Source organism: Salvelinus alpinus, chromosome 2, assembly GCF_045679555.1.
Source record: "Salvelinus alpinus chromosome 2, SLU_Salpinus.1, whole genome shotgun sequence".
Classification (NCBI taxonomy): domain Eukaryota; kingdom Metazoa; phylum Chordata; class Actinopteri; order Salmoniformes; family Salmonidae; genus Salvelinus; species Salvelinus alpinus.
Window position 1 is genome coordinate 116,217,514 of NC_092087.1, and position 17,167 is coordinate 116,234,680.

General features: G+C 33.1%; 1 protein-coding gene across 1 annotated transcript in view; it reads left to right on the forward strand.

The window, feature by feature from the left end:
* Positions 1 to 17,167, forward strand: part of LOC139542266 (serine/threonine-protein kinase/endoribonuclease IRE1-like) — a 62,259-nt gene that overhangs the window by 30,445 nt on the left and 14,647 nt on the right. Inside the window, exons 14-16 of the mRNA XM_071347495.1 lie at positions 2,403 to 2,673; positions 3,170 to 3,260; positions 4,832 to 5,021. Of these exons, the coding sequence (XP_071203596.1) occupies positions 2,403 to 2,673; positions 3,170 to 3,260; positions 4,832 to 5,021 (552 nt within the window). The remainder of the gene's footprint in view (positions 1 to 2,402; positions 2,674 to 3,169; positions 3,261 to 4,831; positions 5,022 to 17,167) is intronic.

The following is a 17,167-nucleotide window of genomic DNA, read 5'->3' on the forward strand; positions in this document are numbered from 1 at the left end:
AATTCATTTAGATGGTGGTAATTCATCTAGATGGTGGTAATTCATCTAGATGGTGGTAATTCATTTAGATGGTGGTAATTCATCTAGATGGTGGTAATTCATTCAGATGGTGGTAATTCATCTAGATGGTGGTAATTCATCTAGATGGTGGTAATTCATCTAGATGGTGGTAATTCATTTAGATGGTGGTAATTCATCTAGATGGTGGTAATTCATTTAGATGGTGGTAATTCATTTAGATGGTGGTAATTCATTTAGATGGTGGTAATTCATCTAGATGGTGGTAATTCATCTAGATGGTGGTAATTCATCTAGATGGTGGTAATTCATTTAGATGGTGGTAATTCATCTAGATGGTGGTAATTCATTTAGATGGTGGTAATTCATTTAGATGGTGGTAATTCATCTAGATGGTGGTAATTCATCTAGATGGTGGTAATTCATTTAGATGGTGGTAATTCATCTAGATGGTGGTAATTCATTCAGATGGTGGTAATTCATCTAGATGGTGGTAATTCATCTAGATGGTGGTAATTCATCTAGATGGTGGTAATTCATTTAGATGGTGGTAATTCATTTAGATGGTGGTAATTCATCTAGATGGTGGTAATTCATCTAGATGGTGGTAATTCATCTAGATGGTGGTAATTCATTCAGATGGTGGTAATTCATTTAGATGGTGGTAATTCATCTAGATGGTGGTAATTCATTTAGATGGTGGTGATTCATCTAGATGGTGGTAATTCATTTAGATGGTGGTAATTCAGATGGTGGTAATTCATTTAGATGGTGGTAATTCATTTAGATGGTGGTAATTCATCTAGATGGTGGTAATTCATTTAGATGGTGGTAATTCATTTAGATGGTGGTGATTCATCTAGATGGTGGTAATTCATTTAGATGGTGGTAATTCAGATGGTGGTAATTCATTTAGATGGTGGTAATTCATTTAGATGGTGGTAATTCATCTAGATGGTGGTAATTCATTTAGATGGTGGTAATTCATTTAGATGGTGGTAATTCATCTAGATGGTGGTAATTCATCTAGATGGTGGTAATTCATTTAGATGGTGGTAATTCATCTAGATGGTGGTAATTCATTTAGATGGTGGTAATTCATTTAGATGGTGGTAATTCATTTAGATGGTGGTAATTCATTTAGATGGTGGTAATTCATCTAGATGGTGGTAATTCATCTAGATGGTGGTAATTCATTTAGATGGTGGTAATTCATTTAGATGGTGGTAATTCATTTAGATGGTGGTAATTCATCTAGATGGTGGTAATTCATTCAGATGGTGGTAATTCATCTAGATGGTGGTAATTCATTTAGATGGTGGTAATTCATCTAGATGGTGGTAATTCATCTAGATGGTGGTAATTCATCTAGATGGTGGTAATTCATCTAGATGGTGGTAATTCATTTAGATGGTGGTAATTCATCTAGATGGTGGTAATTCATCTAGATGGTGGTAATTAATTTAGATGAGTGCCATATTCTACCAGCATGTCCGATGGTGTTAAGGAGTATACCTTATCAGTCACTGGCTTCATCAATAAGTGTATCGATGACGTCGTTCCCAGAGTGTTTGTACGTACATATCCAAACCAGAAGCCATGGATTACAGGCAACATCTGCATTGAGCTAAAGGCTAGAGCTGCTGCTTTCCAGGAGCGGGACACTAATCCGGACGCCTATAAGAAATCCCGCTATGGCCTCCGACGAACCATCAAACAGGACTGTCAATTTTACATTTTTATTTGACAAATAAAAAATAAAAAAACAGTTTTCGCTTTGTCCTTATGGGGTATTGTGATGTCGTTATGGTGTATTGTGATGTCGTTATGGTGTATTGTGATGTCGTTATGGTGTATTGTGATGTCGTCATGGTGTATTGGGTTGTCGTTATGGGGTATTGTGATGTCGTTATGGGGTATTGTGATGTCGTTATGGGGTATTGTGATGTCGTTATGGGGTATTGTGATGTCGTTATGGGGTATTGTGATGTCGTTATGGGGTATTGTGATGTCGTTATGGGGTATTGTGATGTCGTTATGGGGTATTCTGTGTAGATTGATGAGAACATTTATTTTAATCAATTTTAGAATAAGGTTGAAAATGTTAAGGGGTCTGAATACATTTGTTGTGTGTGTATATAATGTGTGTGCATTTAAAGGTGTGTGTGTGTGTGTGTCTGTCTGTACTGTATATAACGTGTGTGTGTGTATATAATGTGTGTGCATTTAAAGGTGTGTGTGTTTGTGTGTCTGTACTATATATAACGTGTGTGTCTGTTTGTGTTGTGTGTATATAATGTGTGTGCATTTAAAGGTGTGTGTGTGTGTGTGTCTGTCTGTACTGTATATAACGTGTGTGTGTGTGTGTGTGTGTGTAACTGTAGCGTGTGACCCAGCAGCAGAATGACCAGAGGCAGCAGTTGGACGAAGCTCTGGAATCCCGCCTCCAACACCTGATAGACACGCCCTCTTCTGCAGACACACCCCCTCCTCCACCAGACACACCCCTTTTCCCAGGCACCCCCTCTTCTGAAGCCCAGCCCCAGTCTGCAGACTCACAGCCGTCCTCTGTGGATGCTCCTCTCTCTGGCTCCCCCGGTAACAGTAGTGATGCTGTAGCCAGGAACGCATCCGCTGTAACACGACACACACAGGGTGAGACACGCACACACACACACACACTAAGTGGCAGATACACAATTACAATGTCAGAATCTTTCTAAGGTCCATTCTCTCTCTCCCTCCCACTCTCTCTCCTCTCTCCTCCTCTCTCTCTCCTCCTCTCTCTCTCCTCCTCTCTCTCCCCCTCTCTCTCTCTCCCTCCTCTCTCTCTCTCCCTCCTCTCCTCTCCCTCTCTCTCTCTCTCTCTCTCTCTCTCTCTCTCTCTCTCTCTCTCTCTCTCTCTCTCCACCCCTCCTCTCTCTCTCTCTCTCCCTCTCTCTCTCTCTCTCTCTCTCTCTCTCTCTCTCTCTCTCTCTCTCTCTCTTCTCTCTCTCTCTTTCTTCCTCCTCTCCCTCCTCCTCTCCCTGCCTCTCTCTCTCCTCCTCTCCTTCCTCCTCTCTCTCTCTCTCTCTCTCTCTCTCTCTCTCTCTCTCTCTCTCTCTCTCTCTCTCTCTCTCTCTCTCTCTCTCTCTCTCTCTCTCTCTCTCAGATGGAGGGATAGAGGAGGTGGAGGTAGGGAAGATCTCCTTCTGTCCATCAGAGATCCTGGGACATGGAACAGGAGGAACCTTCGTCTTCCGGTCAGTCTTCCATCCGTTGATGTTTACTGATCATGAAAAGCAGTTTCTTGCTTTATAACCCCACAGATGATCTCTCTCTCCTCTCTCTCCTCTCTCTCCTCTCTCTCCCTCCTCTCTCCCTCTCCTCTCTCTCTTCCGGTCAGTCTTCCATCCGTTGATGTTTACTGATCATGAAAAGCAGTTTCTTGCTTTATAACCCCACAGATGATCTCTCTCCCTCTCTCTCCCTCTCTCTCTCCTCTCTCTCCTCTCTCTCTCCTCTCTCTCTCTCTCCTCTCTCTCTCTCCTCTCTCTCCTCTCTCTTCTCCTCTCTCTCCCTCTCTCTCTCCTCTCTCTCCTCTCTCTCTCTCCTCTCTCTCCTCTCTCTCCTCTCTCTCTTCCGGTCAGCCTTTCATCCGTTGATGTTTACTGATCATGAAAAGCAGTTTCTTGCTTTATAACCCCACAGATGGACTTAAATGTGGAATAATCGGAAATGTGTATTTATGACTCTTCAAGAGGAGATGATATTACAGCCAAAACAGTTATAACATTTATTTAACTTTAAACTTTATTTTCCCCTGAAAATGGCACGTAGTTGGTCAATGGTTTTAGTGGAGCTGGGGTTCCCCCCCCCCCTCCCAGGAGACATTTTGAACTCTCTGCATCGTATTGGGACGTTTTATTCACAGCAATATTGTGTATTCATGATCTAGTTATGATATAGTCATTATATATTCATGATCTAGTTATGATATAGTCATTGTATATTCATGATGTGGTTATAATATAGTCATTATATATTCATGATCTAGTTATGATATAGTCATTGTATATTCATGATGTAGTTATGATACAGTCATTATATATTCATGATCTAGTTATGATATAGTCATTGTATATTCATGATATAGTTATAATTTAGTCATTATATATTCATGATGTGGTTATAATATAGTCATTATATATGCATTATAAATGCATGATATAGTCATTATATATTCATGATCTAGTTATAATATAGTCATTATATATTCATGATGTAGTTATATATTCATGATCTAGTTATAATATAGTCATTATATATTCATAATATAGCTATAATTTAGTCACTATATTTTTATGATCTAGTTATATATTCATGATGTAGTTATATATTCATGATATAGTCATATATTCGTGATCTAGTCATATATTCGTGATCTAGTTATATATTCGTGATCTAGTTATATATTCGTGATCTAGTTATATATTCGTGATCTAGTTATATATTCGTGATCTAGTTATATATTCGTGATCTAGTTATATATTCGTGATGTAGTTATATATTCGTGATCTAGTTATATATTCGTGATCTAGTTATATATTCATAATATAGTTATAATATAGTCATTATATATTCGTGATCTAGTTATATATTCGTGATCTAGTTATATATTCGTGATCTAGTTATATATTCGTGATGTAGTTATATATTCGTGATCTAGTTATATATTCGTGATCTAGTTATATATTCGTGATCTAGTTATATATTCGTGATGTAGTTATATATTCGTGATCTAGTTATATATTCGTCCTATGAAATCTTCCAGGGGCCGTTTCGACGGCCGTCGCGTGGCGGTGAAGCGGATCCTTCCAGAGTGTTTTGACGTCGCAGAGCGAGAGGTCCAGCTGCTCCGGGAGTCGGACGAACATCCAAACGTCATCAGATACTACTGCACCGAGAGAGACAAACTGTTCACCTACATCGCTATAGAACTGTGTGCTGCTACGCTACAACAGGTAGGTCGTGTATATAACCTGGTAGTGTATATATATATAACCTGGTCGTGTGTATAACCTGGTAGTGTGTATACAACATGGTAGTGTGTATATATAACCTGGTAGTGTGTATATATAACCTGGTAGTGTGTATATATAACCTGGTAGTGTAGATATATAACCTGGTAGTGTGTATATATAACCTGGTAGTGTGTATAACCTGGTAGTGTGTATATAACCTGGTAGTGTGTATATAACCTGTTAGTGTAGATATATAACCTGGTAGTGTGTATATATAACCTGGTAGTGTGTATATATAACCTGGTAGTGTGTATATATAACCTGGTAGTGTGTATAACCTGGTAGTGTATATATAACCTGATAGTGTATATATATATATAACCTGGTAGTGTGTATATATAACCTGGTAGTGTATATATAACCTGGTAGTGTGTATATATAACCTGGTAGTGTATATATAACCTGGTAGTGTGTATATATAACCTGATAGTGTATATATATAACCTGATAGTATATATATATATAACCTGGTAGTGTGTATATATAACCTGATAGTGTGTATATATAACCTGATAGTGTATATATATAACCTGATAGTGTATATATATAACCTGGTAGTGTGTATATATAACCTGATAGTGTATATATATAACCTGGTAGTGTGTATATAACCTGGTAGTGTATATATAACCTGGTAGTGTATATATAACCTGGTAGTGTGTATATATAACCTGGTAGTGTATATGTATAACCTGATAGTGTATATATATAACCTGGTAGTGTGTATATATAACCTGATAGTGTATATATATAACCTGGTAGTGTATATATATAACCTAGTAGTGTGTATATATAACCTGGTAGTGTGTATATATAACCTGGTAGTGTATATAACCTGGTAGTGTGTATATAACCTGGTAGTGTATATATATATATATATATATATATATATATATATATATATAACCTGGTAGTGTATATATATATATAATCTGGTAGTGTATATATATAACCTAGTAGTGTGTATATATAACCTGGTAGTGTGTATATATAACCTGGTAGTGTATATAACCTGGTAGTGTGTATATAACCTGGTAGTGTATATATATAACCTGGTAGTGTATATATATAACCTGGTAGTGTATATATATAACCTGGTAGTGTGTATATATATAACCTGGTAGTGTGTGTATATATAACCTGGTAGTGTATATATATAACCTGGTAGTGTGTATATATAACCTGGTAGTGTATATATATAACCTGGTAGTGTATATATATAACCTGGTAGTGTATATATATAACCTGGTAGTGTATATATATAACCTGGTAGTGTGTATATAACCTGGTAGTGTGTATATATATAACCTGGTAGTGTGTATATATAACCTGGTAGTGTGTATATATAACCTGGTAGTGTATATATATAACCTGGTAGTGTAAATATATAACCTGGTAGTGTGTGTATATATAACCTGGTAGTGTGTATAACCTGATAGTGTATATATATAACCCGGTAGTGTGTATATATAACCCGGTAGTGTGTATATATAACCCGGTAGTGTATATATATAACCTGGTAGTGTATATATAACATGGTAGTGTATATATAACCTGGTAGTGTATATATATAACCTGGTAGTGTGTATATATAACCCGGTAGTGTATATATATAACCTGGTAGTGTATATATAACCTGGTAGTATATATATAACCTGGTAGTGTATATAAATAACCTGGTAGTGTGTATATATAACCCGGTAGTGTATATATATAACCTGGTAGTGTGTATATATAACCTGGTAGTGTATATATATAACTTGGTAGTGTATATATAACCTGGTAGTGTATATATATAACCTGGTAGAGTATATATATAACCTGGTAGTGTATATATATAACCTGGTAGTGTGTATATATAACCTGGTAGTGTATATATATAACCTGGTAGTGTATATATATAACCAGGTAGTGTGTATATATAACCTGGTAGTGTATATATATAACCTGGTAGTGTATATATATAACCAGGTAGTGTGTATATATAACCTGGTAGTGTATATATATAACCTGGTAGTGTATATATATAACCTGGTAGTGTATATATATAACCTGGTAGTGTATATATATAACCCGGTAGTGTGTATATATAACCCGGTAGTGTGTATATATAACCCGGTAGTGTATATATATAACCTGGTAGTGTATATATAACATGGTAGTGTATATATAACCTGGTAGTGTATATATATAACCTGGTAGTGTGTATATATAACCCGGTAGTGTATATATATAACCTGGTAGTGTATATATAACCTGGTAGTATATATATAACCTGGTAGTGTATATATATAACCTGGTAGTGTGTATATATAACCCGGTAGTGTATATATATAACCTGGTAGTGTGTATATATAACCTGGTAGTGTATATATATAACTTGGTAGTGTATATATAACCTGGTAGTGTATATATATAACCTGGTAGAGTATATATATAACCTGGTAGTGTATATATATAACCTGGTAGTGTGTATATATAACCTGGTAGTGTATATATATAACCTGGTAGTGTATATATATAACCAGGTAGTGTGTATATATAACCTGGTAGTGTATATATATAACCTGGTAGTGTATATATATAACCAGGTAGTGTGTATATATAACCTGGTAGTGTATATATATAACCTGGTAGTGTATATATATAACCTGGTAGTGTATATATATAACCTGGTAGTGTATATATATAACCTGGTAGTGTGTATATATAACCTGGTAGTGTATATATATAACCTGGTAGTGTATATATATAACCTGGTAGTGTATATATATAACCTGGTAGTGTTATATATAACCTGGTAGTGTGTATATATAACCTGGTAGTGTGTATATATAACCTGGTAGTTTATATATATAACCAGGTAGTGTGTATATATAACCTGGTAGTGTATATATATAACCTGGTAGTGTATATATATAACCAGCTAGTGTATATATATAACCTGGTTGTGTATATATATAACCTGGTAGTGTGTATATATAACCTGGTAGTGTGTATATATAACCTGGTAGTGTATATATATAACCTGGTAGTGTATATATATAACCTGGTAGTGTATATATGTAACCTGGTAGTGTTATATATAACCTGGTAGTGTGTATATATAACCTGGTAGTGTGTATATATAACCTGGTAGTGTATATATATAACCTGGTAGTGTATATATGTAACCTGGTAGTGTATATATGTAACCTGGTAGTGTGTATATATAACCTGGTAGTGTGTATATATAACCTGGTAGTGTATATATAACCAGGTAGTGTGTATATATAACCTGGTAGTGTATATATATAACCTGGTAGTGTATATATATAACCAGGTAGTGTGTATATATAACCTGGTAGTGTATATATAACCTGGTAGTGTATATATATAACCTGGTAGTGTATATATATAACCTGGTAGTGTATATATATAACCTGGTAGTGTGTATATATAACCTGGTAGTGTGTATATATAACCTGGTAGTGTGTATATATAACCTGGTAGTGTATATATATAACCTGGTAGTGTATATATATAACCTGGTAGTGTGTATATATAACCTGGTAGTGTGTATATATAACCTGGTAGTGTATATATTACCTGGTAGTGTATATATATATAACCTGGTAGTGTATATATATAACCTGGTAGTGTATATATAACCTGGTAGTGTATATATAACCTGGTAGTGTGTATATATATATATAACCTGGTAGTGTATATATATATATAACCTGGTAGTGTATATATATAACCTAGTAGTGTGTATATATAACCTGGTAGTGTGTATATATAACCTGGTAGTGTATATAACCTGGTAGTGTGTATATAACCTGGTAGTGTATATATATATATATAACCTGGTAGTGTATATATATATATATAACCTGGTAGTGTATATATATAACCTGGTAGTGTGTATATATAACCTGGTAGTGTGTATAACCTGGTAGTGTGTATATAACCTGGTAGTGTGTATATAACCTGGTAGTGTAGATATATAACCTGGTAGTGTGTATATATAACCTGGTAGTGTGTATATATAACCTGGTAGTGTAGATATATAACCTGGTAGTGTGTATATATAACCTGGTAGTGTGTATAACCTGGTAGTGTATATATAACCTGATAGTGTATATATATATATAACCTGGTAGTGTATGTATATAACCTGGTAGTGTAGATATATAACCTGGTAGTGTGTATAACCTGGTAGTGTATATATAACCTGATAGTGTATATATATATATAACCTGGTAGTGTGTATATATAACCTGGTAGTGTATATATAACCTGGTAGTGTGTATATATAACCTGGTAGTGTATATATAACCTGGTAGTGTGTATATATATAACCTGGTAGTGTGTGTATATATAACCTGGTAGTGTATATATATAACCTGGTAGTGTGTATATATAACCTGGTAGTGTATATATATAACCTGGTAGTGTATATATATAACCTGGTAGTGTATATATATAACCTGGTAGTGTATATATATAACCTGGTAGTGTGTATATAACCTGGTAGTGTGTATATATATAACCTGGTAGTGTATATATATAACCTGGTAGTGTATATATATAACCTGGTAGTGTGTGTATATATAACCTGGTAGTGTGTATAACCTGATAGTGTATATATATAACCCGGTAGTGTGTATATATAACCCGGTAGTGTGTATATATAACCCGGTAGTGTATATATATAACCTGGTAGTGTATATATAACCTGGTAGTATATATATAACCCGGTAGTGTATATATATAACCCGGTAGTGTGTATATATAACCCGGTAGTGTATATATATAACCTGGTAGTGTGTATATATAACCCGGTAGTGTATATATATAACCTGGTAGTGTATATAACCTGGTAGTGTGTGTATATAACCTGGTAGTGTATATATATAACCTGGTAGTGTATATATATAACCTGGTAGTGTATATATATAACCTGGTAGTGTGTATATATATAACCTGGTAGTGTGTATATATAACCTGGTAGTGTATATATATAACCTGGTAGTGTGTATATATAACCTGGTAGTGTATATATATAACCTGGTAGTGTATATATATAACCTGGTAGTGTATATATATAACCTGGTAGTGTGTATATAACCTGGTAGTGTGTATATATATAAGTGTGTATATATATAACCTGGTAGTGTGTATATATAACCTGGTAGTGTGTATATATAACCTGGTAGTGTATATATATAACCTGGTAGTGTATATATATAACCTGGTAGTGTGTATATATAACCTGGTAGTGTGTATATATAACCTGGTAGTGTGTATATATAACCAGGTAGTGTATATATATAACCAGGTAGTGTGTATATATAACCTGGTAGTGTATATATATAACCTGGTAGTGTATATATATAACCTGGTAGTGTATATATATAACCTGGTAGTGTATATATATAACCTGGTAGTGTGTATATATAACCTGGTAGTGTATATATATAACCTGGTAGTGTATATATATAACCTGGTAGTGTGTATATATAACCTGGAAGTGTGTATATATAACCTGGTAGTGTGTATATATAACCCGGTAGTGTATATATATAACCTGGTAGTGTATATATGACCTGGTAGTATATATATAACCTGGTAGTGTATATATATAACCTGGTAGTGTGTATATATAACCCGGTAGTGTATATATATAACCGGGTAGTGTATATATAACCGGGTAGTGTATATATAACCTGGTAGTGTATATATATATAACCTGGTAGTGTATATATATAACCTGGTAGTGTGTATATATAACCTGGTAGTGTATATATAACCTGGTAGTGTGTATATATAACCTGGTAGTGTGTATATATATATATAACCTGGTAGTGTATATATATATATAACCTGGTAGTGTATATATATAACCTAGTAGTGTGTATATATAACCTGGTAGTGTGTATATATAACCTGGTAGTGTATATAACCTGGTAGTGTGTATATAACCTGGTAGTGTATATATATATATATAACCTGGTAGTGTATATATATATATATATATATATATATATAACCTGGTAGTGTATATATATATATAACCTGGTAGTGTATATATATAACCTAGTAGTGTGTATATATAACCTGGTAGTGTGTATATATAACCTGGTAGTGTGTATATATAACCTGGTATTGTGTATATAACCTGGTAGTGTATATATATAACCTGGTAGTGTATATATATAACTTGGTAGTGTATATATATAACTTGGTAGTGTATATATATAACCTGGTAGTGTGTATATATATAACCTGGTAGTGTGTATATATAACCTGGTAGTGTATATATATATAACCTGGTAGTGTGTATATATAACCTGGTAGTGTATATATATATAACCTGGTAGTGTATATATATATAACCTGGTAGTGTATATATAACCTGGTAGTGTATATATATAGCCTGGTAGTGTATATATATAACCTGGTAGTGTGTATATATAACCTGGTAGTGTGTATATAACCTGGTAGTGTGTATATATATAACCTGGTAGTGTGTATATATAACCTGGTAGTGTGTATATATAACCTGGTAGTGTATATATATAACCTAGTAGTGTGTATATATAACCTGGTAGTGTGTATATATAACCTGGTAGTGTATATAACCTGGTAGTGTGTATATAACCTGGTAGTATATATATATATATATATATATATATATATATATATATATATATATAACCTGGTAGTGTATATATATATATAATCTGGTAGTGTATATATATAACCTAGTAGTGTGTATATATAACCTGGTAGTGTGTATATATAACCTGGTAGTGTATATAACCTGGTAGTGTGTATATAACCTGGTAGTGTATATATATAACCTGGTAGTGTATATATATAACCTGGTAGTGTATATATATAACCTGGTAGTGTGTATATATATAACCTGGTAGTGTGTGTATATATAACCTGGTAGTGTATATATATAACCTGGTAGTGTGTATATATAACCTGGTAGTGTATATATATAACCTGGTAGTGTATATATATAACCTGGTAGTGTATATATATAACCTGGTAGTGTATATATATAACCTGGTAGTGTGTATATAACCTGGTAGTGTGTATATATATAACCTGGTAGTGTGTATATATAACCTGGTAGTGTGTATATATAACCTGGTAGTGTATATATATAACCTGGTAGTGTATATATATAACCTGGTAGTGTGTGTATATATAACCTGGTAGTGTGTATAACCTGATAGTGTATATATATAACCCGGTAGTGTGTATATATAACCCGGTAGTGTGTATATATAACCCGGTAGTGTATATATATAACCTGGTAGTGTATATATAACATGGTAGTGTATATATAACCTGGTAGTGTATATATATAACCTGGTAGTGTGTATATATAACCCGGTAGTGTATATATATAACCTGGTAGTGTATATATAACCTGGTAGTATATATATAACCTGGTAGTGTATATATATAACCTGGTAGTGTGTATATATAACCCGGTAGTGTATATATATAACCTGGTAGTGTGTATATATAACCTGGTAGTGTATATATATAACTTGGTAGTGTATATATAACCTGGTAGTGTATATATATAACCTGGTAGAGTATATATATAACCTGGTAGTGTATATATATAACCTGGTAGTGTGTATATATAACCTGGTAGTGTATATATATAACCTGGTAGTGTATATATATAACCAGGTAGTGTGTATATATAACCTGGTAGTGTATATATATAACCTGGTAGTGTATATATATAACCAGGTAGTGTGTATATATAACCTGGTAGTGTATATATATAACCTGGTAGTGTATATATATAACCTGGTAGTGTATATATATAACCCGGTAGTGTATATATATAACCCGGTAGTGTGTACATATAACCCGGTAGTGTGTATATATAACCCGGTAGTGTATATATATAACCTGGTAGTGTATATATAACATGGTAGTGTATATATAACCTGGTAGTGTATATATATAACCTGGTAGTGTGTATATATAACCCGGTAGTGTATATATATAACCTGGTAGTGTATATATAACCTGGTAGTATATATATAACCTGGTAGTGTATATATATAACCTGGTAGTGTGTATATATAACCCGGTAGTGTATATATATAACCTGGTAGTGTGTATATATAACCTGGTAGTGTATATATATAACTTGGTAGTGTATATATAACCTGGTAGTGTATATATATAACCTGGTAGAGTATATATATAACCTGGTAGTGTATATATATAACCTGGTAGTGTGTATATATAACCTGGTAGTGTATATATATAACCTGGTAGTGTATATATATAACCAGGTAGTGTGTATATATAACCTGGTAGTGTATATATATAACCTGGTAGTGTATATATATAACCAGGTAGTGTGTATATATAACCTGGTAGTGTATATATATAACCTGGTAGTGTATATATATAACCTGGTAGTGTATATATATAACCTGGTAGTGTATATATATAACCTGGTAGTGTGTATATATAACCTGGTAGTGTATATATATAACCTGGTAGTGTATATATATAACCTGGTAGTGTATATATATAACCTGGTAGTGTATATATATAACCTGGTAGTGTATATATAACCTGGTAGTATATATATAACCTGGTAGTGTATATATATAACCTGGTAGTGTGTATATATAACCCGGTAGTGTATATATATAACCTGGTAGTGTATATATATAACCAGGTAGTGTATATATATAACCTGGTAGTGTATATATATAACCTGGTAGTGTGTATATATAACCTGGTAGTGTGTATATATAACCTGGTAGTGTATATATATAACCTGGTAGTGTATATATATAACCTGGTAGTGTATATATGTAACCTGGTAGTGTTATATATAACCTGGTAGTGTGTATATATAACCTGGTAGTGTGTATATATAACCTGGTAGTGTATATATATAACCAGGTAGTGTGTATATATAACCTGGTAGTGTATATATATAACCTGGTAGTGTATATATATAACCAGGTAGTGTGTATATATAACCTGGTAGTGTATATATAACCTGGTAGTGTATATATATATAACCTGGTAGTGTTATATATAACCTGGTAGTGTGTATATATAACCTGGTAGTGTGTATATATAACCTGGTAGTGTATATATATAACCAGGTAGTGTGTATATATAACCTGGTAGTGTATATATATAACCTGGTAGTGTATATATATAACCAGGTAGTGTATATATATAACCTGGTATTGTATATATATAACCTGGTAGTGTGTATATATAACCTGGTAGTGTGTATATATAACCTGGTAGTGTATATATATAACCTGGTAGTGTATATATATAACCTGGTAGTGTATATATAACCTGGTAGTATATATATAACCTGGTAGTGTATATATATAACCTGGTAGTGTGTATATATAACCCGGTAGTGTATATATATAACCTGGTAGTGTGTATATATAACCTGGTAGTGTATATATATAACTTGGTAGTGTATATATAACCTGGTAGTGTATATATATAACCTGGTAGAGTATATATATAACCTGATAGTGTATATATATATAACCTGGTAGTGTGTATATATAACCTGGTAGTGTATATATATAACCTGGTAGTGTATATATATAACCAGGTAGTGTGTATATATAACCTGGTAGTGTATATATAACCTGGTAGTGTATATATATAACCAGGTAGTGTGTATATATAACCTGGTAGTGTATATATATAACCTGGTAGTGTATATATATAACCTGGTAGTGTATATATATAACCTGGTAGTGTATATATATAACCTGGTAGTGTGTATATATAACCTGGTAGTGTATATATATAACCTGGTAGTGTATATATATAACCTGGTAGTGTATATATATAACCTGGTAGTGTATATATATAACCTGGTAGTGTATATATAACCTGGTAGTATATATATAACCTGGTAGTGTATATATATAACCTGGTAGTGTGTATATATAACCCGGTAGTGTATATATATAACCTGGTAGTGTATATATATAACCAGGTAGTGTATATATATAACCTGGTAGTGTATATATATAACCTGGTAGTGTGTATATATAACCTGGTAGTGTGTATATATAACCTGGTAGTGTATATATATAACCTGGTAGTGTATATATATAACCTGGTAGTGTATATATGTAACCTGGTAGTGTTATATATAACCTGGTAGTGTGTATATATAACCTGGTAGTGTGTATATATAACCTGGTAGTGTGTATATATATAACCAGGTAGTGTGTATATATAACCTGGTAGTGTATATATATAACCTGGTAGTGTATATATATAACCAGGTAGTGTGTATATATAACCTGGTAGTGTATATATAACCTGGTAGTGTATATATATAACCTGGTAGTGTTATATATAACCTGGTAGTGTGTATATATAACCTGGTAGTGTGTATATATAACCTGGTAGTGTATATATATAACCAGGTAGTGTGTATATATAACCTGGTAGTGTATATATATAACCTGGTAGTGTATATATATAACCAGGTAGTGTATATATATAACCTGGTAGTGTATATATATAACCTGGTAGTGTGTATATATAACCTGGTAGTGTGTATATATAACCTGGTAGTGTATATATATAACCTGGTAGTGTATATATATAACCTGGTAGTGTATATATGTAACCTGGTAGTGTTATATATAACCTGGTAGTGTGTATATATAACCTGGTAGTGTGTATATATAACCTGGTAGTGTATATATATAACCAGGTAGTGTGTATATATAACCTGGTAGTGTATATATATAACCTGGTAGTGTATATATATAACCAGGTAGTGTGTATATATAACCTGGTAGTGTATATATAACCTGGTAGTGTATATATATAACCTGGTAGTGTATATATATAACCTGGTAGTGTATATATATAACCTGGTAGTGTGTATATATAACCTGGTAGTGTGTATATATAACCTGGTAGTGTGTATATATAACCTGGTAGTGTATATATATAACCTGGTAGTGTATATATATAACCAGGTAGTGTGTATATATAACCTGGTAGTGTATATATATAACCTGGTAGTGTATATATATAACCTGGTAGTGTATATATATAACCTGGTAGTGTGTATATATAACCTGGTAGTGTATATATATAACCTGGTAGTGTATATATATAACCTGGTAGTGTATATATATAACCTGGTAGTGTTATATATAACCTGGTAGTGTGTATATATAACCTGGTAGTGTGTATATATAACCTGGTAGTGTATATATATAACCAGGTAGTGTGTATATATAACCTGGTATTGTATATATATAACCTGGTAGTGTGTATATATAACCTGGTAGTGTGTATATATAACCTGGTAGTGTATATATATAACCTGGTAGTGTGTATATATAACCTGGTAGTGTGTATATATAACCTGGTAGTGTATATATATAACCTGGTAGTGTATATATATAACCTGGTAGTGTATATATATAACCAGGTAGTGTGTATATATAACCTGGTAGTGTATATATATAACCTGGTAGTGTATATATATAACCTGGTAGTGTATATATATAACCTGGTAGTGTATATATATAACCTGGTAGTGTGTATATATAACCTGGTAGTGTATATATATAACCTGGTAGTGTATATATATAACCTGGTAGTGTGTATATATAACCTGGAAGTGTGTATATATAACCTGGTAGTGTGTATATATAACCCGGTAGTGTATATATATAACCTGGTAGTGTATATATGACCTGGTAGTGTATATATATAACCAGGTAGTGTGTATATATAACCTGGTAGTGTATATATATAACCTGGTAGTGTGTATATATAACCTGGTAGTGTGTATATATAACCTGGTAGTGTATATATATAACCTGGTAGTGTATATATATAACCTGGTAGTGTGTATATATAACCTGGTAGTGTGTATATATAACCTGGTAGTGTGTATATATAACCAGGTAGTGTATATATATAACCAGGTAGTGTGTATATATAACCTGGTAGTGTATATATATAACCTGGTAGTGTATATATATAACCTGGTAGTGTATATATATAACCTGGTAGTG